Source organism: Bos indicus, chromosome 5 (genome assembly GCF_029378745.1).
Source record: "Bos indicus isolate NIAB-ARS_2022 breed Sahiwal x Tharparkar chromosome 5, NIAB-ARS_B.indTharparkar_mat_pri_1.0, whole genome shotgun sequence".
NCBI lineage: Eukaryota > Metazoa > Chordata > Mammalia > Artiodactyla > Bovidae > Bos > Bos indicus.
This window is the reverse complement of record NC_091764.1, coordinates 120403177-120427646: the sequence shown is the minus strand read 5'-3', so window position 1 is coordinate 120427646 and position 24470 is coordinate 120403177. Positions and strand designations below refer to the sequence as shown.

Sequence of the window (24470 nt, the reverse complement as noted above, 5' to 3'; positions counted from 1 at the left end):
TAAAAAAATAAAATAGAAACATTCTGCTTCATGCGGTGTTGATAAACGGGACTGGCCCTGACTTGCTCTAGTGCTGCGCTCAGCCTCTTAGCCAAGCTCACCGAATCCTCTGAGATGGGTACTTTCATTGTGGCCAAAATAGCTTTTTATGTTAGCTTTTTTATTTTTAGTTTTTCTGTGAGTGTTTCTATTTGCCTTTGGGGGTCCCTAATAAACAATTAGGACACGTTCACTGCAGGGAAAAAAGAAGGAGAAGCCGTCCGCCTCACCTCCGGTGGCGACTGCGATCTTCGTGTCTCCTTTCAGTCTTTTTCAGTGTAGTTTCTAGCATAGACTCTGCATATTTATTTTTTCTTAACAACATAACATTTTCTGTATTATCTGTAAGCACACTTTTTTTCAAAGCAGCCCAATATTCCAATTATTTATTTATAGCCTAAATCAGTTAACCCTATTGGGCAATATTTAGATGATTTTTATGCTTTCAACTTTTTTTAAATTTACTTATTTCTGGCCGCACTAGGTCTTGGTTGCTGCGTGCAGGCTTTCTTAGCTGTGGGGAGCAGGGCTCCCCCCAGGGTGCACAGCCATCTCACGGTGGCCTCTCCTGTTGCGAGCACGGACCCTAGAGCCTGTGGCCTCAGGAGCTGTGGCGCACGGGCTTAATTGCTCCACGGCACGTGGCATCTTCCTGGACCAAGAATCAAACCTGTGTCCCCTGCATCGGCAGGCGGATTCTTAACCACTGGACCACCAGGGAAGTCCCTGCTTTCAACATTTTAAACAGGAACGTGTATAAAGCTTTTCATGTAGGATGTTGCCCTTGGCTGGATTTCCAGAAGGCAAAGTCCTGGCAGGGGAGGCTTACTCACTCCCCACTCCGGGCTCCGAAGGTCCCCCAGCGTGCGTGCCAGGCGCTGCACCAGGCTCTGGGAGGACAGGGAGCATTAGCCACGTCCTGCTCTCTGGCTTACCAGGTGACGCTAGTGGTAAGGAACCTGCCTGCCAATGCAGGAGACATAAGAGACATGGGTTTGATCCCTGGGTCGGGAAGGTCCCCTGGAGGAAGGCAGGGCAACCCACTCCAGTATTCTTGCCTGGAGAATCCGATGCACACAGTCCATGGTGTCGAAAAGAGTTGGACACGGCTGAAGCGACTTGGCACACACACATGCTCTTAGACTCACAGTTGGCATGCTCTGCCATGGGAGGGACAGGGCCCAGAGCCCAGGGCTCCCGCATCCGGGAGGGTAGGAGATCACCCAGCCACACGCAGAGGACAGCAGATGCCCACAGGAAGCTGTTTCCAAGGGTGGAAGTGGGGTGGAGGGAAGAAGGGCTGGAGGGCAGCAACAGGGCAGGTGGAGGTTCAGCTGGGAGCCACCAGAATTACGGCCACAGAATTAGGAGGGCGAGCGGCTTGCTCAGCTTTCTGTTTAAAGACTCTGCTCTTGTTGCAGGCGCTGGTGGACTTGCAGAGGCAGGTGGGGGCTGGGAGCCTGCAGGGAGCTGCCTGATGCCCAAAGATCCAGGTGGTTTGATCCAGGCAGAGGTGGGAGGTGAGGGGGCAGAGTTAGGGGTGATGGGTGGGGGCGAAGCTGACAGCAGGGGAGTCTAGGCTGGCTCCAGCTCAGGAAACTGGAAAAACGATAAAGCACAGAATCTATTGGAGCGGCTGAAAAGTTGTTCTCCAAACCAGCTTATGAAACACCTGAACGAACTTTTCGGCCAACCCAAGAGGACACGGGCACGTGGGGGGAAGCTCCCGAGTTCCAAGTGTCTGCGGCAGCCACCAGGCGTGTGCTCCTGCGCACCTCCGTGCCCTGCTCAGGGTCCCGTTGACAGAATCCCTCGAGGCCGCTGCCCCGGGGCCGGCAGAGGGCGCTCCTGGAGGACAGCTGGGCCTGTGCCTCACTGGGCAGCACGGGCGCGGCCCAGCTCGGGGAGGGCGCTGGTGAGAGGGAGCGCGGCGGAGCTGGAGACTGCGAACCCGGGGAGGGAACACGGGCTGAGAAGCCCCCAGAAGCTGGGGGCGTGAAGGAAGGTGCCTGAGAGGTCAGGAGAGGAGGCCGGGGCGGAGAGCCGGGCAGGCGTGGGAAGGGCCCCCACAGGAAGCTGTGCCCCATGACGGCCACCCAAGCATGCCTGGCCACTGACCAAAGGCCGGCAGGTAGACAGAGCCTCTGAGACAGAGGTGGGGAGGTGAGCTGGAGGAGGGGACTGAGCCCAGTGGCGGGGCGGGGGCTGCTGGGCAAATGGAGCCTCCCGGGTGTGGGCGTCGGCTCAAGAGCAGGCTGCCGCTCAGGGCTCCGCCTCTTTCAGCAGCAACTGGTAAGAAGTTTGCTCACAGGTGCTCCTCTGGGTCTCCCTGTTCTGCAGGGTCAGGGCCCCGGTCTGCGCAGCGGTTGCCCAGATGCTGAGGGGTCACTGATGACGCCTGGTGTGTGAGTGTCCTCTGTAGGTGGCGAGCAGAGGCACATGGTTTTACAGACCGGCGTCTCTGACCTTCACGCGCGACTGTCTCCCTGGCCCTCCTCCTTCCATCCCCTGCGCCCGTGGTCTTCCTCGGGCTGTTCTTGTCCTGGGTTTGGGGGGCGGGTGGGGCATCGGGAAAGCACTGCCTGCCACGCTGACCTCAGCGCCTGACAGTGGGTGCTCGCGGAGCCAGAAGCAACGGAAGCCCTTTCTCCAGCAGGCAGGGCATGTGACAAAGAGTCACCTCTTGCCTTCTGGCTCTCTGTGGAGAATTTTTAAAACACCAGTCTTTGGATATAAGCAGAGTGACGCCTGCTGTGTCTCATACACGCATTCACAAGCATGCGGGCACACTCACGAGCCTGCACACACTCCCAGCCTGGCGCTCCAGTGCAGGCGGACAGCACACGCATCTCGTGACCTTCTCTCGGGCCTCAGCTTCCTCACTGACCCAGTGAGTGGCGGTGGAGGGCAGCCGCCACGTGCTGCACCGGGAGCCCGGCGGGGCTTCAGACAGCAGTTCCGGCACCCTGGCACCTCGGCCCCCGCCACTGTGGGCAGCACCTGGTCCCCAGCCCCGTATCTGCTTCCCTCACCCCAGAAATAGCCAGGGTCACACCAAGCAGAAAGTTTATTGAGGTGCTGGACTGCGGGGAGTGTTTGCAGCGGCAAAAGCAGATGCTGGTGTGGCTGGGGCCCAGGCCAGGGCCCCCTCCTCCTAGCAGCGTCTGGGACTCGGGGTGAGCAACAGGGACGACTCCTAGTCCCCACCAAGGCCCTCCTGGGGACCCTCCCTGTGTCCCCCGAGCGCCAAGTGGGGCAGTATGGGGGCCCTCTCTTTGTCCCCATGATGAGGACGGGACGATCCCTTGATATTCACTATAAAAATTAAAACTCCTTTATAAATCACGGGGGACAAGCAAGAGGGGTCACCTGGGAGCTTCCTCCCCACGCCCCTCCCAGTTCCGACCCCACAGTGAAGAGCAGAGGGTGAGAGTTCGCAGCACAGAGGAGCAGAGACAGACGGGGTGGGGGGGCCACGGGCAGCCCCGGGCGGCAGGGGGACGCGTGGGGGGCAGAGGCGCAGGGCCCCCCCGGGCGAGGACACGCGATCCCCACAGCCCGCAGCCCCCCAGGCGTCAGGCCCCACGGGCCCCCAGTCCAGTCCTTGCCGAAGCTGAGGCGGCCTCCCAAGGCGGCCCCAGCCCTGGCTGCTCCCGGAGCAGGAGAGCGGGGCAGCTACTCCAGGTAGATGTCCTCTGTGGGGCAGGCGTACTCCAGATGCTGCTGGTAGTACTCCAGGAAGGCGCGGCTTCGGGGGGAGAGCGTCCTCAGGCCCGGGGCCCCACAGCCCCACCTGGGCCTGCCACACCACCCCAGCTTCACCCCTCAGCCTCCTGGCCCGGACCTGGCTCCTTACTGTCCGGGTCCAGTGCGGCCTTCCCTACCCCCACCCGCCCCACCCCATGGGATGCCGCTCCCACACTGAGGACCACCCCCCCATGCTCCTCGACACCCTCCCCTGCCATCTGACCCCCCCATGCCCCTTGACACCCTCCCCTGCCATCTGACCCCCCCATGCCCCCCCATGCCCCTTGACACCCTCCCCTGTCATCTGACCCCCCCCGTGCCCCCCCATGCCCCTCGACACCCTCCCCTGCCATCTGACCCTCCCCCACGCCCCCCAGACCTCATCCCCACCCTCCCCCCAGCTGCGCGCCCCGGGCACCAGGTCAGCACCCCGCCCCGGTCCCGGCCATCGTGTGCACTGGCCCACCCTCCAGACCCACTCACCCCACACTCTGGGCCACGGGCCTCATCGACTCCTGGGAGACGAAGACGTGGCAGGCAAAGCGGCTCAGCAGCGGGTGTTTGGTGATGAAGCCAAAATAGCTGTGGGGGGTGGGGCAGCGAGCGCACAGGGACGTCAGGGCGTGGAGCACCGGCCCCAGGGGTCAGAGCGTGGGGTGCGGGGCAGGCAGGGCTGGGGAGTGTGTGGGTCACATGATTTGTGTCCAGGAGCACAGCGCTGGGCACCGTGAGGAGTTGGTGATCTGTGTTAATCTGTCCACAAGGGTATCCAGCTGCATCTTCCTCCTCCCGAGCCAGCGCCCGGAGCCTGCCCCCAGGCCACAGGCGATGCGGTCTCTCCCTGGTCTGCTGGTCATCCCAGGTGACCCCTCCCCGTCCTTCCCCTGACACCTGGAGCCTGCCCAGCTCCACCTCTGGTCCTGCACACCCACAGTATTTTCAGGCTCCGCTGTGGGCTTGACATGGGCCCTGACGTGCAAAAGCGTCTTCCTGGAGAAGCTTGTACCCCAGCTCCGTGGCCCCAGCTCTGTTCCCTGTGCGGCTTTCCTGAACCTGCCCTTCTTCTCAGCAAGACATTAACAAAAATTACTGTCCAGAGGGAGGGACTGTCAGCGTCCCGCAGCAGGAGGCTCGGGACCCTCACCCAGCTGTGGCCTATCCAGTCCACGCCGGGGGGTCAGGGCTTTGTGGTTCCACCAGATGGGAATCCACAGGACAGCATCGTCACCAGCACAGCATGTGCGTGTTGACCACAAACACGTCACCACCTGGTCTCGAGCATCACGTTCAGATGACTGCGTTCAGAGCAAGTGCCAGGCACCCTCCTAAGCAAGCTCTTTTATTAATAACTGGCACAAACCTCACAACAGCGCGGTGAGGCCGGTCTCAAGGTGATGGCACCAAGGCCCAGAGAGGGTCAGACACGCTGCAGACAGACAGCAAGCCTGCGGCACCCTGGGCACACTCTCTGCCGCCTGCGATCTCAATCACCACTCACTCCTACCTTGTCCAGACCCCGGGCACCCAGCAGAGGCCGACCCAGCCCCTGCTTCACCTGAGCCGTCTGGCACCGTCTCCCTGTGCCTCCTCCCTGAGGGGCCTGGGCTGGGTTCTGGAGCTGCGAATATCAGGAAGCTCTGGGCCGGGACAGCAGCTCCTCGGCCCCCTCCCGGCCGCTGAACCTCGGAGCTGCACATGGTCAGAGTGTGGCCCAGGGGCCCGAGCCTGTGGTGCCCCGTCTCCCTCTGCGGTCCTTCTCTCTCAAGGCCACGATCCATGTGGCTGCCGTGCACGCCAGTCCTCACGGCACAGTCCACCCCGTGGCCTGGTCTGAGCCCCAGCCCCCTACCCAGATCTCCTGCCCGTGAAACTAGTTCCCTCTCAATGGAGAAGCAGCCAAACGGGGCTCTGCCCTGGTAAGGGTGGAAACCGTTGCCCAGCCAGCAGGCAGAGCACCCCCAGTCTCACCACAAGCGTGCAAATGGCACACGTCTGCCCTCAGCCCCGGGAACAGAGTGTGCTTCTCACGCTCTGCCTCCCTTGAGGACCTGCGGCACCTCTGGGTCCCTGCAGGGCTCCGTGTGCCTCGAGGCTCAGCCCCCATCGCCTCCTCTGGGGCGCACAGCACTGTGCCATGCGGAATGCCTCACTGGCACTGCACAGCATCCAGCTGGGCAGGACGGCCGCCTCCACCCGCCGGGTACGCCACCGCTCATTCCCACCTCCTCTCTCGGCCTGGCCATCTTGTCTGCCTCATGGCCGAAGTTATCCGCCTGCTCCAAAACATACCTGCCCCGAGGTCTCTCTTCCACGCTCCAGACCCCAGTAACAACGGACACCGCAAGCTCACCATGTCTGCAACTGAAGACTGCACGGCCGGCCTCTCAGGCCCGTTCGCGCCACGCCCCTTCTCCTGGTGTGTGGGTCACCAACCGCTCAACGCCCAGGTCACCCGATTCTCCCTCCAGATCGGCCTCTACATCCAGTCAGCTCAGTCCTGCCTGCCCCACCTCCCAAAGCCCGCCCAGACACGGCACCTGGAGGGCCCTGCACCTCCTGGCTCTGGCCAGCGGCACTTGGGTCCTTCCACTGCCACAACAGGCAGAGCCAGCTGGTCAGCCTGACGGCGTCACCCACCACCCCACTGCCAGTGGGGTTAACTACCAGCTCCTTGGCAGGGTCGCAGGGCACAGGCACGCTGTGTCCCTGCTGCCTCATCTGGCCCTCTAGAGACCCTCAGCACCTCTCGACCCTGGCCCTGTCTCAGCTGGCTCCATGCCAAGAAGGCCCACCCTGTCACCCACTTGTCTTTCAAGGTTTACAGAGTGGTCTCCGATTGCCCCCAAGTCCCAGGAGAGTTCAGCCACCTCTCTGCTCACTGGAGCCCCAGAGAGATGTCCACCAGATCCCCACAGATGCTTCAAGCACTTACTTGTCTGTGTGTCTGTCTTCCCACCCAGACCAGACGGGAGCCTGTCTGATCCTTGTCTCCCAGGCCCAGAACAGAGCGGGTGCCATGTGGGGGCTCACCTCATGGAGCCAAGTGGGCGGGGCTGCTGGACAGCGGGCCTGCAAGTGGGCGGCCCTTGGGGTTCGAGGGGACTAGGGAGGGGAAGTCTCTCACCAGCTGTTGCGGGGGTGGCAGCCGCAGAACGAGATGTTCTTCATCTGGAAGAAGTGGCTGCAGCGCTGGAACTAGGAGAGAGATGGCAGAAGAGAGCCAAGCTAACAGGTGGCCCAGCCTGCCGGACACGCCTCATCTGATCGCCTGCTCCGCCCTTCCCAGCCGCCTCAGTGGCTCAGGGCCCACACCCCACCTCAGGGCCTCCGCTGAGACTCAGCTTGACACCCCGGAGAGAGATCTCAAGGTCACAAGAGGCAGGAGGACGCAGGTGGACGGTCAGTTTTCGGGCCGTGGCGATCTGCAGAGTTAAGGAGAAGAAGGTCTCAGGGGCCTAAAAGCATCAACTTCCCCCTGGGGGAACATTCTCAATTAGGTCTGAAGAGCCCTGGCCCTGATTCAGGAAGATGTGAGAGTGGTCTCGGCTGCTCCGCGGTCTCAGGATGGCCTGCCCCGTCTTCTCCCCAGCCCTTTGCAGGACGGCAGCCCAGGGCTCCTCAGCGCCCGTCCCGTGAGAGGATGGGGGCAGGGCTGCCCTGCTCCCCTGCTCCTCTCCAGCTAAGTCTCGGGACCAGCAGACAGGCAGGCCCTCCTAAGCGTCCACTGAGTGAATAATGAACGAGCAAGTTGCGTTCTCGGTGGCTCAGATGGTAAAGAATCCACCTGCGATGCAGAAGACCTGGGTTCAATCCCTGGATCGGGTAGATCCCCTGGAGAAGGAGATGGCAACCCACTCCAGTATTCTTGCCTGGAGAACTCCATGGGCAGAGGAATCAGACGGACTAGAGTCCATGGGATCGCAAAGAGTCGGACACCACTGAGGGACTATCACATGAGACCCCAGAGAAGGGTCTGAGAGAGCTGGTCTTGATTTCCAGACACGAACAGGATGGGCTGCGGGGGGAGGCCAGCCGGATGGGGCCGGGGAACAGCCACGGCGCTGCCCTCGGCCTGTCTGCCAGGCCCCTCCATTAGCGCCGGGGATCCCGGGCTCGAGCCTCCAAGGGCTGAGCCGGCCTGCAGGGCTCGCCCCACCCCCAACCCCAGACTGACCTTCTGCATGGCTGCACACAGGATGCCATTGCCCTGGTGACAAGGCACCTCCACGGAGCCCAGGAACTGGACGTCAAAGCGCTCCACCCAGCAGGGACCCCGCTTGCTCCCTACGGGGTCACAAGGGGCCTGGGTTAGGCGAGCAAGAGAGGGTCTGGGTGACAAAATGACCCTTAGGGAAGGGGCCTCACCCAGCAGGTCCTTGGCAGGCCCGGGCACCGCGTGGGCATAGAAGGCAGGGAAGACTCCGCGCTCGCCCGTACGCATGTTGAAGCCACGGAACCAGAAGTCGTCCTCCTCAGCCTCCACCAGCACCGGGTCGTCCACGTCCAGCTCCAGCTCATCGGGATGGCGGGGAATGAACCTGAGGGACGGTCAGAGAGGGGAGGCCACTAGGGCAGGGGGAGGAGGGCTGCGCTGTGCCCATCAGGGTCGCGGAGGGTCTGAGACTCGGGGGGAGGGTCAAGGCCAGCAAGGGGGACTGCCGTACCTGAAGACAGCCCTATGCGTCTGCTCTCTCTCCTCCCCGTTGACCAGGCATGAGAAAAGGCCGAAAGACTCAGTGCCTGAGAGAGAGAGACAGAGAGGAAGACTCAGGGAGGCGCTAGAAGGCCCAGCCAGGCTCCCCTCCCCATGGGCCCCTGGTGTGGGTGGCCCCCGTCTGGAGCTGGAGACAGAGCAGCCTCCTCTCGCCATTCCCTGCGGGGGGAGCCCGGGAAAGCCCCCACCCAGGCGCTGGGTAAGAGAGCAGTGCCCAGCGCTAACCACCCTCAGACCCTGAGGCTGTCCTGGCCCTTGGGGATGGATCTGCGAGCCCCGGGCAAGAAGCCAGCCTGCTCCCCTGGAACCATCCCCTTCCCCCTTCCCACTCACTGGAAGATCGAGAGGTGCTGTTGACAAAGACGTTGAGGAACTTCTTGGAGAAGGTGAGGTCCGGGCTGTCCGGGGAGGCGTCCCCGGGGCCCTGATCCCCTCCCAGCAGCACGGCTCCCGCCTCCTCCTCGCTGGCCTCGCCACCGCTGTCCTCGCTGTCCTCACCCAGGCCGGCGCAGCGCCGCAGGCTCACCAGCTCCAGCTGCGTGTGCTCGTCCACCACCAGCGTGTACTTGACCGCATCGTACACTAGCGAGGCGTCCAGCGCCGCGGGGCCCGCTCCCCGGCCCCCGGGGGGCGCCGCCTTAGCCTCAGCTTCATCCTCCTCCTCTTCGTCCTCGTCGTCGTCCTCATCTGAGCAGGCGGCGGAGCAAGCGCGGCCCGGGCGGGCGGGGCGACCCGGGGCGGCCCACAGCGGGGTGATGGTGTCGCGTGTGGGGTTGCTGAGGAAGAGGCAGGGCCCCGGCTGCGCGGGGCCGGGCCTAGGGGCGGGGGGCGCGGGCGGCGGCGGCCCACACAGCGTCTCCATGTCCACCAGCTCCACGCCGCCTGGCGCCGCCGCCGCCAGGGCCTCGCCAGCGGGCGAGGCAGGCTCCCCGGCAGAGCGCGGCGAGGGGGACAGGCACTGGCCGGGGCAGCGGATGGGCGAGGAGCCCTCGGAGATCATGCGGCTCACGAGGTTGCTGAGCAGCCAGGGCGAGTCGGCGTCCTCGCTGAGGTCCGGCTCCGACTCGGACCCGGACTCGTACTCGCTGTTGGTGTCCTCGGGGCCCACGGGCAGGAAGGCGGGGCGGCGCGGGGGCTCGCGGGGCGGCTCGGGCTCCGGCTCGGGCTCCGAGGCTGGCGACGAGGCCTCCTCGATGGAGTTGGTGAGGTGCGAGGAGCGGCCGCTGCTGCTGCTGCCGTCGTCACTGCTCCGCTCCAGCTCAGTCTCCGAGATAGACGAGATCATGCGCCCCAGGCGCGCGCCCCCGACGTCCTCGTAGTCGGAGCCGGGGGACGACAGGTCCTGGCTGCTGCGCCGGCCTCCGCGGCCTCCGCTGGAGCCGCTGCCCAAGTCGGCCTCGATACCCGGATCTGAGGACGGGGAGGCCCCACCGGGCGCCACGGGCCCTGCGGGTTGGTTTCCTTCCGAGTCGCAGCCTGGGCGCACAGGTGGCTGTGCCCCGCAGGGGCCCGTGTCGGTGGGCGGGAGAGGGGCGGGCGGCTCTGCGGGACAGAGGCTCAGGTCAGCGCCCCCCCCCCGGCCTCCCCCGCCTCCTGTGCCACTCCCCCACACTCACCGCTGCCCTGCTGCCCTGCTCACCTCGGACAGGCTCCTGCACCGCTGGGCACAGCGCTGTTTCCTGCCTGGAGGCCAGAGGCCCTGGAGCAAACCCTCCATTGTTGTTCAGCGAGTCCTGTGGAGGGGCGGGGGGAGAGCGGCACTGAGCGCCCGGTCCTCGCGGGCAGGAGGGGGCAGGTGGCCGTGGGCACCAGAGCCCCCTATGCAGGGAACCAGGGGGAGCTCTGGGCCTGGAGCTCACCTGGGCTCCCAGTGTTGTCAGGTGGAGGGTGGTAGGTCGATGCTTGTGAGGCTCCTCTAGGGAAGGGGAGGGGATCAGGGGCTCCGGGGCAGGGGTCTCTGAGCCAGGGCCGCCTCCCTCCTTGCCCTCCCCCTCTCCTTCCTCCTCGTCTTCCTCCTCCTCGTCCTCCTCCTCCTCTTCTTCCTCCTCCTCTTCATTGTCGTCAATCATCTCGAACTCCTGGAAGTCATCCTGGAAGGAGCAGATGGGGTGCGGCTGCTCCGAACGCCCCAAGGCAAGGCTGTCCTGCAGGAAGAAGGACAGGGCAGAGCTGGGCCGCAGCGGGACAGCGACCTGGGGTCCCAGGTGCCAGGAAAGGTGAAAGCAGGAAGCCACAAGTAAAGGGAGGAAACCTCCCTCCAGACCACTCTGCTCTCCACCAACAGAGCAGTTTTTGTTTTTTGCTTTTTTAAAAATCAGCTTAAGATACATAAGGACCTTGGTAAATAAGAGCCCAAACTCCTAAGTCCCAGTGACAGATTCTCAAAGTGGCCCCAACCCACCTGCCAGCCTCATCCCACCCTCAAACCCCATCACATTTAACACCAGTACTTTTTCCTTCAAAGCATTTTAACACAACTCATAACTACAGTAGAGTTTGCATCTGTCTCCGCAGCAAGCTGCAAGCCCCACCAGGTCAGGGCCATGTGCATATTGTACACTGGGTACCCGACCCCCACCGAGAATGGGCCCTGGCCCACAGAAAAGCTCAGCAAAGATCAAATGAATGCGTGAAGCAAAGAGGCCCAGAACCAGGTTTCACCAAACCTGCACCAACCTCAGGGCCTCGGATCCACTAATCCCTTGCCAGCAATTCCTCTGCTCCATCCCCTCCGGTAGCCGCCCTCATCTGCCAGCTCCTGCTCGTCTTTCCTCAGGGATGGCCTCTTTCCTCAGGGATGGCCGTGCGTTTCCACTAGAAAATCTCCCTAATGGCCTCAGTCTCGGGTGGGCTCCCCTCACTGCACCGTGTGTCCCTCACTGGGACCCAGATGCCGAGACTCAGGCAGCCACTGTCCCTCACCTGTCTTCCTCCCCTACTAGGTTATAAGCTCCCAAGGGCAAGAGCCACACCTATCCTGCTGTCTTCCCAGGCACCTGGAAGCCTCTAGCACTTGCCACACGGGAGTTGTTCAGAAATGTTCTTGAATGAAAACAAAAATGTGAAGAGACAGGGAGGAGGAGGAGATGGGGGAAGGCGAACTTCAGGGGAGGAGACAGGAGGCTAAGAGAGGCTAGAGAGGTGGGGACAGCGCTGAGAAGGAGATGAGATGGCAGCTGGAAGGGGGTAGATCCGAGGCCAGAGGCCCCAAAGCAGAGGCACATCTTCCCTCCCCCCGTCCAGCCCATGGAGGAGGCCAGGCAGGGACTGCTGGGGAAGGTTCTCAGTGGGCCGCTTTTAGGAAGAGAGGTGTCAGGTATCGAGAGGCCCACAAGTCAAGAGGTCAAGGGAGATGGGGCACGGAGAGGATCCTGTCTCAAGGCTGAGCTTAGACCTGCCCCAGAGACTGCTGAGCAGAAGCTAAGCAAGGCTCTCCTGTGAGAGAGTTCTCTGCCCCAGCCCTCTCCCCACCTTCTCGCAGTGGTCCGAGTCATAGCTGAGGCCCAGACCGCAGTCATCAGTGATCTCAGACAGATCTTCATCGTCAAATTCCTCCAGGCTTATGTCCTGTGGAGGCCTGGAGAGGAGAGCAAGGACAGGGCTCCTGAGAGAGCCGTCAGTCCTGGACTCCCTGCCTGAGAGCTGGTCCTAAGGAGGGGCCAAGGGAGACCCCCACCCCAGCTCCTCGGCCCCACGATCTCCAGAGCCCCCAACCCCCACACCCACATCCTGCCATTATCCTGAAGCTTAAGCCCTGCTCTCCAGGGTATCTCCCCCACAATCGGAGCCACCACCTGCCCAGAGGAAGCACTTGCCCCCCAGCCCTCCTCCCAGTCCTCTCATCAGAGCCAGCAGCCTCTCCTCCCACTGCGCTCAGCTCCAGGCCCCTCTGGGTCACAGCCTCAGCCTCGGGGGAGTCAGGCTGAGCCGCGAAGGGGGATGGGGGCTGAAGCTGCAGCAGCCAGAGGAGGGGGAGGGGTCGAGCCTGCTCCGGAGCAGAATTCAGCCCCTCGGTCGGCTATTCCTGCCCAAGACCGGCCTACATCCCGAGGTCCAGCCCTCTCCCCACCCTAGTCCCTTCCCCCAGGCTCCAGGCTTGATTGCAACTCTCTTCCCTGAGCCGTGCAGACCAGGCCAGGCCTCCACCACAGAGGCCCAGCAAGGCCAAAAGGACAGTGCCAGGCACAGAGTGTGTGCTCAGCACCCCGCAGGCAGGCTGCCCCTCAGGCTCGGCCCACGACCTCCGCCTTCGGAGGAGGCGCTCAGGTTGGGTGCAGCATCGGGTCCCGGCAGGAATCTGGGGTGGGGGTGGGGGACGGTCACTGGGGCTGGAGGAGGGTCGTAAGGGGAGGACAAAGTGGAGAGGCCTGGAACCAGAGGTGGGGGATGGGGAGCAAGTGGGCCTCGGGACCAGAGAGGGTCTGGGGCTCGGGCCCCCAAAGGCGTTGGGGGTGGGGTGGCAGGGTCGGGCCGGCGGAGTCTGGGGACGGGGTCAGAGGGGGAGCGGTGGGCAGGGAAGGGCCCGGGCGCCCGAGTGCGTACCTGCAGCCTGGCGGCGACAGCGAGTGAAAGGTGGAAAGAGAAAACATCTCCGCCCGATCCGCCATCTTCTCCGGGGAAAGGCCTGCCGACCGCGGCGGGGGAGGGGTGCCCGGAGCGCCAGCCCCGCGCGCCCTCCGTCGCTCCCGCCCGCCCGTCCTCAGCCCGCCCCCGGTCACCTCGTGACACGCCCTGCGACACCCCGCCGCCAGCACACCTCGACGCCAGGACACCGCGGCAGCGCGAGCCGGGGGCGGGGGGACCGGCAGCAGGGCGGGCCGGGGGAGGGGAGGAGGGCGGGCCGGGGGAGGGCGGAGGGGACGGCGGGGAAGCTGGTTGGAGGAGGCGAGATGGTTTGACTGAGGCTCGGGTTGGAGAGGCGCGTGTGTGGCTTGGTTCTTTGGGGTGGGGGCAGGTGGGAAGCAGATTGGTGGGGATGGGGCATCAGTTCGCGTGGTGAGAGCCTCAGCGAGGAACTGGCGATGGGAAAGTCGATTTGCAGACCCCTGGTTAGCTGGTGCGGGGGCGGGGGGGACGGGGCCTCATGGAGGGGTGGGTGCGGCCCCGGGAGCTGCGCCGACTTCCAGGGAATCAGAGCAGAAGCCTGGGGTTCCCAAGCCGGGATCCGAGTGGTTCAGACAGAGTGTGGGCTGTGCGCGAACGGGGCTGGAGGAGCTGTCCACGTCTGGGTGCTGACCAGGGCTGGTCGGAGCTGTCCCACGAGGGGTGCTGATTGGCCCACGGAGATGTCTCCCTAAAACGTGAGGACTGGGGCTGCAGGAGCTGTTTCCCCGCCGAGTGCTGATCAGAGCTGGAGGAGCTGTTCCCCCAGAGGGTGCTGAGCAGTGCTGGACAGAGGCACCTGCCCAAGGGGCGCTGATCCCGTCTGGACAGAGTTTACCACACAGGATGTTGACTGGGGCCCACACGGAATTTCAGTACACAGTACAGATTGCGCAGGCTGGATACAGGTATTGATGGACATCAGGTGAAGTTATAACGCTGAGGCTCTCTTCATTCAATTAGGAAAACTTTCTTGAGCACCAACTAGGTAACCAGCACTCTTTAGGGTGCCAGCACGTTCTGGCTTTTGTGGAGCTGTGTGTGGAGAGAAATGGTTGACACTCAGCTCAAGAGGTGAGGATCAGCCGGTGTTGCAATGGGGGAAGGACAGGTCAGAGTTGTGAGAATGGTTATCAAAGACAGGTTGGAGGACCAGGTTAGGGAGACTTTATGGAGAAGATTTGGCTATAGAAAGAGGCTGGAGTTTCAACAAGGTTGCAATGAAATCGTTCTTTTTTTTTTTTCCTTGATGGAAATTATGTGTCCTGACATTCTTTGTCTAAATTTTTTCTGTGGAAAATTATTTCTGAGGAAAGGACTAGCCACTTGAGTGACTGATGCCTGCAAACCACAGGGCAAAGGAGCTCATGCAAGGTGGGAAAGGTGACATTGTCCTTTGGATGGCAATCATTCCAGCCCAGAGAGAAGAGGCAGATGGTGCCCTCATTTGTGGCCCAACCCCAATTTATATTTTATCTCAATTACAGTGTTTTTCTAAGAAAGGCATTTATACGTTTTTCCCTCCCCAGTGGCTGAGAGCCACAGGAGAGCAGAGACACTATTTTCTCTCTCTCTGAACCTCGCAGCTTCAAGCACAGTGCCTGGCACACAGTAAGTGCTCAACAAATACGTGAATGAAGAAATGGGGCTCGTGGACTCTACCACATCTGGGGCACTAAATCCTTGTCATCACGCTGTCTTTTCGACTTTAGGAGCGCTAAGAACATTCCCCATTTCTGAAGTTCAAGGACTCTGGATGCATTAACTACTCTGCTTTCCCCAGGAAACCCCAGATCTCGTCTCAGAATTCTCAAAGAACTTTGACCTAAAGTTCCCAGATTCCCTTTTGATCTTGAGTCTTGTCATCAAACTGACGAACTTGGACATCCACATAAATGACGCATCTAACACCCGTGGCTTCTAATCAAGTCTAATGGTGTATGATCCACTCATGGTAAGCCTAGCACAAACACGAAGTTGACTGGACTTACATGGGAAACTGGGAGAGCAACATGGTCTCAGCAATCCTGATCACAGATGAATCCTAGAAAGTCGGAGGATGCTTTCTGACAATTTTCTCATAGATTAGAAAATAAACAAAGTCAAACCTTCTGCCTTTTGCTCTATTCATATAGCATAGCTATCACAAACACAAAATAAAAACACCAGTAGTAAAACTGAAAAATGAAAAGCTTAAGAGCTGTGCCTTGTTGGGAATACTCTCATAACCGGTCATTTCACCTCTTGAATCTTGATTTTAAGCCCCTAATTCTCTGACCATTGCCTATTTTTCTCACTTTCTTATGGTATTACCATGACACAATTCTTTGACCCCATAAAAACTTACTCCAGGGAATTCCCTGGCAGTCCAGGGGTAGGGCTCCATGCTCTTACTATCAAGGGCCAGGGTTCCATCCCTGATCAGGGAACTAAGATCTCACAAGCCATGCAACATGACCAAGGGGTGGGGGGAGAAACTTATTCCAGGTACTATTGGTGTGTAGCAAATTACCATCAAATTTAGAGGGTTTAAACAGCCACTTTATTCTGCTTACAGTTTGGGGTTGTAAATTCAGGAAGGACTCCAGTGGGAAGCTCTTGCCTGGGGTTTCTCAAGCAGTTTGGTTACAGCTGGAGGTAAACTGAGCTGGATTTTGAAGATGGTTCACTCTCAAGATTACAGTTGATACTGTTGACTGGGGGCTTGGCTGAGGCTATCAGCCAGCACCCACACCTGGCCTCTCTGCATGGAAGTCTCAGGGTAGTTGTGCTTCTGATATAATGGCAAGCTTCTCCCAGAGTGACTGCCCTTGGAGGGCCAGAGAAAGCTTGCATGACCTCTTTTGAATTAGCTTTGGAAGTCATATGGCTCCCCATTGGCCAAAGCAGTCACAGTCCCATCCAAATTCAAGAGAGCAGTCATAGACCTGGCTTCTCAATGGTAGGAATGTCAAAGAACTTGGGGGTGGGGGTGCATGGTATAAAACCATCACGGATCTCCAGTCCCTTGATGCTCCTACTTTTCTTACTGCCAACTCAAGTTCCTTGCTTGAAATTAACCTCCTTTATGGAACTGTCAACTTCTCTTCAGGATCATTTCCATCAGCAAACAAGCATAATCTAGTGTTAAAAATAAATGATATATTCTCATCTCTGTACATATAAAGGATCCAATGCAATGGGGTTTTCAGTATTGTTATGCCTTAAAGGAAAGGACAGTAAAAGCGTCCTTTTGGTTTAAGAGAGCATTGTCACAAATAGTTATGCCTTTCAGCAAATAGATTTATACCAATGAGGAAATTATGACAGTGAATGAGAGCGGAGTTGGACACAACTGAGCAACTGAACCGAAGTCTCTGAAATCTAAATGTCTAGTTTCAGCCAAAAAAGCAAGATGGGTAACCCGCAGCTCCACTGGGGCCACCTAAGAAAATTCAGCTAGGATTCTCACTCTTGCCATATCTGCTCAGACTGGCACAGTCTGATCCAGAAATACAGCCTCAAGATGTGCCGCTCGTGTTTCTGCTAGTACGTGAAGGATGCTGAATTTTAAATTTAGTTAAAATTAAAATTCAAGTAAAATTTTTACTAAATTAAAACTTTTGTTTTAGAACTTCCATTTGGAAGTTCTTTTCAAATTGCTTGATTATTCATTATAGTTTTTTAGTTTCTGTGCATATTTCCAAATTTGCCTTTTATTACTTTAATTATACTGAACACAGGCATTGATAACTTCATTATCTGAAACATGCTGTCTGTGCTTACTGCTGACTAGCTGACATGATTTCTCATTATCTTTCTGTTTAATTACCTTTTTTTTTAACTTAGAGGTATTTGCTAGCCTTGGCATTGTATTTATGGAAAACTCTGAGGCCTAGAAAGAGAGTATGTGCAGAAAGAACTTGTGTTTGCTTCTCCCAGGCACCTATAGAATTACCAACCTGATTTCAGGTTGGTATTTAATGACCACTGAGCTTTCTTAGACTACCTTGACCATAAGAATTTGAGCTGCAACCCATGTAAAGGCCAGCTTCTTGTTCTAAATTTTCAGCACCTCTTTTTTCTCTGTCTGTCTCTCTTTCTCAAACACACACACACTTTGCCCCCAAATTTGAAGCTGTCAATTTACTTTTTAAAAAAAGTATTTATTTGAATAATAAAAATCTGATTAGTTGAGGCTCATGGTATTTTTGGTCTTCATTACAGCATGTGAACTCTTACGTTGTAGCATGTGGGGATCTAGTTCCCTGATCAGGGATTGAACCAGGGCCCCCTGCTTTGAGAGCATGGAATCTTAGCCACTGGACCACCAGGGAAGTCCCTGAAACTGTCAATTTTCTTCCCAATCCTCAAAGGACAGGATTCACCCCTACTCAGGGGGTTTAACCTTTTGATGTCTAAGCTTTGCAGAGGGTTGGCCTTATATTAGGAGTCTCCTCTTGAGCAGGCTCTGTGCTTTATCTCTGCTCTCTATATCCCAAAGGCATATTAATTCCCTATTATTGTTGTTGTTTAGTCACTAAGTTATGTCCGACTCTTTGCCAACTCCAAGAACTGTAGCTTGCCAGGCTCCCCTATCTCTGGGATTTCCCAGGCAAGAATACTGGAATGGGCTTCCATTTCCTTCTTCAGGGGATATTCCTGACCCAGGAATCCAACCCACAGCTGTACTGGCAGGCAGATTCTTTACTGCTGAGCCATCAGGGCTGCCATAAAAAAATACCACAAACTCAGTGGCTTAAAACAATAGAAATTAATAAAATAAAATTAGGAAAAAAAAAACAGAAATTTATTCTCTCACAATTTTGGAGGTCTAGAAGCTCAAAATCAGGCAGACTGGTCCCTTAACAGCCAGCAAGGCATGCTCTTTCAAAAGATGCTAAGAAAGGGTTTTTTCTTGCCTCTTCCTGGCTTCCAGTGGTTGCCAAGACTCCTTGGCTTGTGGAGGCATCACTTTAGTGTCTGCTTGCATTGTCACATGATCTTCTCTCCTTTTTCTGTGCTTGTATCCAAATTTCCCTCTTCTTTTAAGGACACCAGTCATTGGATTAACAAGTGAAAGTGCTACTCACTCAGTGGTGTCTGACTCTTTGCAACCCCAAGAGCTGTAGCCCACCAGGCTCCTCTGTCCATGGGATTATCTAGGCAGAAATATTGGAGTGGATATCCATTTCCTCCTCCAAGGGATCTTCCCAACCCAGGGATGGAACCCAAGTCTCTGGCATCCCCTGCATTGTCAGGCAAATTCATTACCATTGAGCCATATGGGAAGCCCAATCACTAAGTCAAGTCTGCAGCACACCAGGCTTTCCTATCCTTCACTATCTCCCTGGGTTTGCTAAAACTCATGTCCATTGAGTCACTGATGCCATCCAACCACCTCATCCCCTGTCACCCACTTCTCCTCTTGCCCTCAATCTTTCCCAGCATCAGGGTCTTTTCCAGTGAGTCAGCTCTTCACATCAGGTGGCCAAATACTGGAGCTTCAGCCTCAGCACTAGTCCTTCCAATGAATATTCAGGGTTGATTTCTTTTAGGATTGACTGGTTTATTCTCCTTGCTGTCCAAGGGACTCTCAGGAGTCTTCTCCAACACCATGGTTCGAAAGCATCAATTCTTCAGCACTCAGCCTCCTTTATGGTCCAAATCTCACATCCATATATGACTACTGGAAAAACCATAGCTTTGACTAGACAGACCTTTGTTGGCAAAGTGATGTTTCTGCTTTTTCATATGCTGTTTAGGTTTGTCTTAGCTTTTCTTCCAAGGAGCAAGTGTCTTTTAATTTCATGGCTGTAGTCACTGTCATCAGTGATTCTGGAGCCCAGGAAATTAAATCTGACACTGTTTTCACTTTTCCCTCATCTATTTGCCATAAAGTGATGGGATCAGATGCCGTGATATTCACTTTTTGAATGTTGAGTTTTAAGCCAGATTTTTCACTCCCTTCTTTCACCTTCATCAAGAGGCTTTTTTAGTTCCTCTTCACTTTCTGCCATTAAAATGGTATCATCTACATATCTGAGGTTGTTGATATTTCTCCCAGCAATCTTGATTCCAGCTTGTGAGATCCTATCTTAACTAATTTCATCAGCAAAGACCCTATTTCTAAACAAAGTCACATTCTGAGGTTCTGAGTAGTTATGAATTGTGGGGTGAGGGGAGGGGATGGACACTATTCAACAAGGCATAGGCTATAAATCCCCAATCCAAATTTTCTTTGTTCACCAAATGCCTCTGATCAAAAGTAATATGCAGTAATCCACACATCCCTCTGGGTTTCTTGTCTTATTTAGTCACTGTTTTCTCACTTCATCAGTGTTCTTAGAAAACAGTTCTTAAGAAAAATAGTTTATACTGGATTTTTAACCATTTTCAGCAGGAAGTTCCATTTAGGAATCTAGCTTGCCACATTACATCTCCACTCATTTGATGAAGCTACAATGTGGTAAGAATAGCTCAAGAAAATTAATGGGTTATATGTCTATTTCATTAATAAGCATGTGCAAAAGTCCCAACAAAGTATCAGCTAGTGAAATGCAACAGTTTATTTTTGTAAATGCATTTTGATCACATAGGTTTAACCCAGAAATTCAAGGATGGCTCAACATCTTACTTTCATTTTTAATGGTAATCCAACACATTCATGGATAAAGAAAGGAACATTGCATGATTATATCAACAGATGTGATTTTTATAACATTCAGCAATTAATTGTGATTTTAAAAAATGGCTTCTAGTCATTACAGAATAACAGCATTGGACTTGCCCACTTGCCAAAGGGGTAAAATCCAGAAAAATGAACAAAATATTAAAAGCAATGATTTTCAGATACTGGATAAAGGACAATACAGGACTGTGATCACGGACACAAAGGAAGCAAATTACACAAACCCTACGATTGCCACGGAGGCATTTACAGGTTGCAGTGCAGGCAAGAGGCCCAGTTTAAGGGGGTCTTGATGAATTGAGAGACAGAAGTCAGAGTTTGGGGAGGCTGAGGTATTTGGAACTTTCAGATAAAAATAATAAAGAAAAGGGATCAATTCAGAGAAAAAAATTCCAGAAAGCTAAAATAGGATCCCCATAAGTTTTTGTAGGGACTTCCCTGGTGGCTCAGACAGTAAAAGCGTCTGCCTACAATGCGGGAGACATGGGTTCGATCCCTGGGTCGGGAAGATCTCCTGGAGAAGGACATGGCAACCCACTCCAGTACTCTTGCCTTGAAAATCCCATGGACAGAGGAGCCTGGTAGGCTACAGTCCATGGGGTCACAAAGAGTCGGACACAACTGAGTGGCTTCACTTCTAAGTTTTAGTAAATGCTCAATCATGCTTACGTAGAATAAAATTCTATAAGGTTGTTTAAAGAAAACCTTTTGGGAAACCATAAGGCAGAAATTCCGAAAGCGCGTGTGACACTAGCCGCTGAGCAGAGACCACTGTAGACTGATGCTGACAGTTTTAAAACAAACCTAAGAAGAATCAGGCTGACTCGCAAGACACTTAACTGACTTCCAAAACCAACTTCAACTCTGTTTAGAGGAAGATTATGAAATCCAAGCACCTTTGTCCTGCATCCAATTAAAAAAAAAAAAAATCCCAGACCTACAATGAAGCAGGAAAAATCTGGAGAGAAAAATATCAGTCAAAACAGACTTGGAAAGGACAGAAATGATGGAATTAACAGCCATGGACTTTAGAACTGTTACAAATACACTCAAGAATTTATAGGAAACATAAACACAATAGGCAAAGAAAGGGAAGACATAAAAAAGAATCAAATGGAACTTCGGGAAATGAAAATTCAGTATATAAAGTGAAACCATCCAAATTGAAGCAGAAAGAAAAAAAATTTTTAATTAACCAAGCCTCATTGACCTCGGGGAAAATAGCAGGCCGTCTAAGAACAGTGTAGTTAGAGACACAAAGCAGGTACACACACAGGCGTACTGAAAGAAATAACGGCTGAAGTTTTCCAGAGGTTTTGCAAACTATAAACCCACAGGTCCCAAATATTCAACAAATCTCAAGGAGGATAAACACAAAATAAAATACTTGAAAACATATAATAATCTAGTTGCTAAAAATTAATAATATCAAGAAAGTATTAAAAAACAGCCAGAAAAAAAAAAAAGACACATGCATATCAGGAAATAAAGACAAGATTTTTTGCTGGTTTCTCATAAGAAACAATGTAAACCGTAATAAATGGAATGACATCCTTAAATTGCTAAAAGCAAAACAATTGTCAACTTAGTGTCCTACATGCAGTGAGAATATCCTCCAAAAAGTAACAGCGAAATTAAAAACCACAGACAGACAAAATCTGAGATGACTTTCCACTAGCATACCCACAATACAAAGAATATTAAAGGAAGTTCTGTAGAATGAATAAAGCACAGCAGAGGAGAGCCTGGGTCTGCGCAAAGGAGCAAAGAGGACTGAGGGTGAGCCTTCTTTTGTGCTTGAATTTCTTCACAGTACAATGGACTGTACACATTTGTTAAACTGGCAATGTAGAGTTTAAACATACGCGTGAGTAAAACATACACCAGCAGCACAAGGGAAGTGAGGAAGACTCGGAATACACTGTTGTAAGATTCTAACCTTAGAAGAAACCAGGTAGAGCTAATAGTCAGCAAGTCTGAAATGCAGTACTTGGGTGCAATCTCAAAAATGACAAAATGATCTGTTTCCAGGGCAAACCATTCAACAACAGAGTAATCCAAGTCTATGCCCCAAAGGCAAAGGAGAAAGGGAAAGATATATGCAACTGAATGCAGAGTTCCAAAGAATAGCAAGGAGACAACAAAGCCTTTGCAAGTGAACAATGAAAAGAAGTAGAGGAAGACAACAGAATGGGAAAGACTAGAGATCTCTTCAAGAAAACTGGAGAGGGCTTCCCTGGGAGCTCAGTGGTAAAGCATCCACCCACCAATGCAGGAATTTCCTGGTGGCTCAGACGGTAAAGAGTCTGCCTGCAATGCAGGAGACCTGAGTTCGATCCCTGGGTCAGGAAGATCCCCCGGAGTAGGAAATGGCAACCCACTCTAGTATTATGGCCTGGAAAATCCCATGGACAGAGGAGCCTGGCGGGGTACAGACCATAGGGTAGCAAAGAATCAGACACAGCGACTTCACTTTCACTTTCACCAATGCAGGAGACATGGGTTCGATCCCTGATCTTTAAGATCCCACATGCTGCAGAGCAACTAAGCCCGTGTACCACAACTATTGGGCCTGTGCCCTCGAGCCTGGGAGCTGCTGTGGCAATGAAACTGAACTAGTGAAGACCATGCACCCTAAGGTTCAAGCTCCACAAGAGGAGTCACACCAGTGAGCATCCCGCACACTGCAACCAGAGAGGTGCCCCTGCCTGCCTCAGTCAGAGAAAAGGCTGTGCAGCAACAAACACAGCACGGCCAAAATTAAGTAAATAAAACTGTTCAAAAAGAAACACAAAGAAAACTGGAGATACCAAGGGAACATCTGATGCAAAGATGGGCACAATAAAGGAGAGAAATGGCAAGAACCTAACAGAAGCAGAAGAGATTAAGAAGAGGTGGCAAGAATACACAGAAGAACTATACAAAAAAGGTCTTAATTACCCAGACAACCTTGATGGTGTGGTCATTCACCTACAGCCTGGAATGTGAAGTCAAATGGGCCTTAGGAAGCATTACCAGAAACAAAGTTAGTGGAGGTGACAGAATTCCAGCTGAGCTATTTCAAATCCTAAATGATGATGTTGTGCAAGTGCTACACTCACTATGCCAGAAAATTTGGAAAACTCAGCAGTGGTCACAAGACTGGAAAAGGTCAATTTTCATTCTAATCCCAAAGAAAGTGAAAGTGAAGTCGCTCAGTTGTGTCCGACTCCTTGTGACCCCGTGGACTGTAGGCTACCAGGCTTCTGCGTCCATGGGATTCTCCAGGCAAAAGTACTGGAGTGGGTTACCATTTCCTTCTCCAGGGGATCTTCCCAACCCAGGGATCGAACCCAGGTCTCCTGCATTGGAGGCAGACGCTTTAACCTCTGAGCCACCAGGGAATCCCAAAGAAAAGCAATGTCAAAGAATGTTCAAACTACCATACAATTGCACTCATTTCACATGCTAGCAAGGTAATGCTCAAAATCTTTAAAGCTAAGTTTCATCAGTATGTGAACTGAGAACTTCCAGATGTACAAACTGGATTTACAGAAGATAGAGGAGGACTTCCTTGGTGGCTCAGTGGCTCAGAGTCCGCCAGCCAATGCAGGGGACACAAGTTCAATCCCTGGCCTGAGAAGATTTCACATGCTACAGAACAACTAAGCCCGTGCACCACTACAACTGAGCCGCGAGTACTGAAGCTCACGTGCCCTAGAGCCTGTGCTTTGCAACAAGAGAAGCCACCACAATGAGAAGCCTGAATACCGCAACCAGAGAGTAGCCTCGCTCATCCCAACTAGAGAAAGCCAGTGTGCACACAGCAACAAAAACCGAGCACAGACAAAAATACATACATAAATAAAATTTTAAAAAAGAAAAGGCGCAGGAACCAGAGATCAAATTGCCAACATCCACTGGATCATAGAAGAAGCAAAGGAATTCCAAAAAAACTCTACTTCTGCTTCATTAACTATGCTAAGGCCTTTGATTGTGTGGATCACAACAAACTGGAAAATTGTTACAGATAGGAATACTGGACAACCTTACCTGTCTCCTGAGAAACCTGTATTCAGGGCAAGAAGGAATAGTTATAACCTTACATGGAACAACTCATTGGTTCAAAATTGGGAAAGGAATATATCAAGGCTGTATGTTTCAACCTGCTTATTCAACTTCTATGCAGAGTACATCATGAGAAATGCCAGGCTGGATGAATCACAAGCCAGAATCAAGATTGCCAGGAGAAATATCAATAATCTCAGATATGCAAATGATCCCAGGAGGAGGGCACAGCAACTCACTCCAGTATTCATGCCTGGAGAATCCCACGGACAGAGGAGCCTGGCGGGCCACTGGGTCGCAAAGAGTCGGACACAACTCAAGTGACTGAGCACATACACACAGATGACACCACTCTAATGGCAGAAAGCAAAGAGGTACTAAAGAGCCTCTTGACAAAGAGCAGAGTGAAAAAGCTAGCTTAAATCTCAACATTCAAGAAACTAAGATCATGGCATCTGGTCCCATCACTTCATGGCAAATAGATGGGGAAACAATGGAAACAGTGACAGACTTTATTTTCTCGGGCTCCAAAATTACTTCAGATGGTGACTGCAGCCATGAAATTAAAAGACGCTTGCTCCTTGGAAGAAAAGCTATGACCAACCTAGACAGCATATTAACAAAGCAGAGACATCACTTTACCAACAAAGG

At 54.3% G+C, this 24470-nt stretch overlaps 1 protein-coding gene and 1 non-coding gene across 2 annotated transcripts; both read right to left on the bottom strand.

Annotated features, from left to right (window-relative positions):
* Positions 1-3088: 3088 nt before the first annotated feature.
* On the bottom strand, positions 3089-13269 carry MAPK8IP2 (mitogen-activated protein kinase 8 interacting protein 2). The gene is made up of 12 exons (XM_070790697.1): positions 13043-13269; positions 11972-12077; positions 10360-10644; positions 10140-10233; positions 8834-10042; positions 8451-8526; positions 8152-8324; positions 7961-8070; positions 7104-7208; positions 6911-6981; positions 4270-4368; positions 3089-3787 (listed from the first exon to the last, which is right to left on the bottom strand). Exons 1-12 carry the CDS (start codon positions 13105-13107, stop codon positions 3715-3717), a joined length of 2466 nt encoding a protein of 821 aa, XP_070646798.1. The 5' UTR covers positions 13108-13269; the 3' UTR covers positions 3089-3714.
* Positions 13270-23083: 9814 nt separating this feature from the next.
* Positions 23084-23155, bottom strand: TRNAW-CCA (transfer RNA tryptophan (anticodon CCA)). The gene has a single exon. It is a non-coding gene; the product is annotated as a tRNA-Trp (tRNA).
* Positions 23156-24470: the final 1315 nt, after the last annotated feature.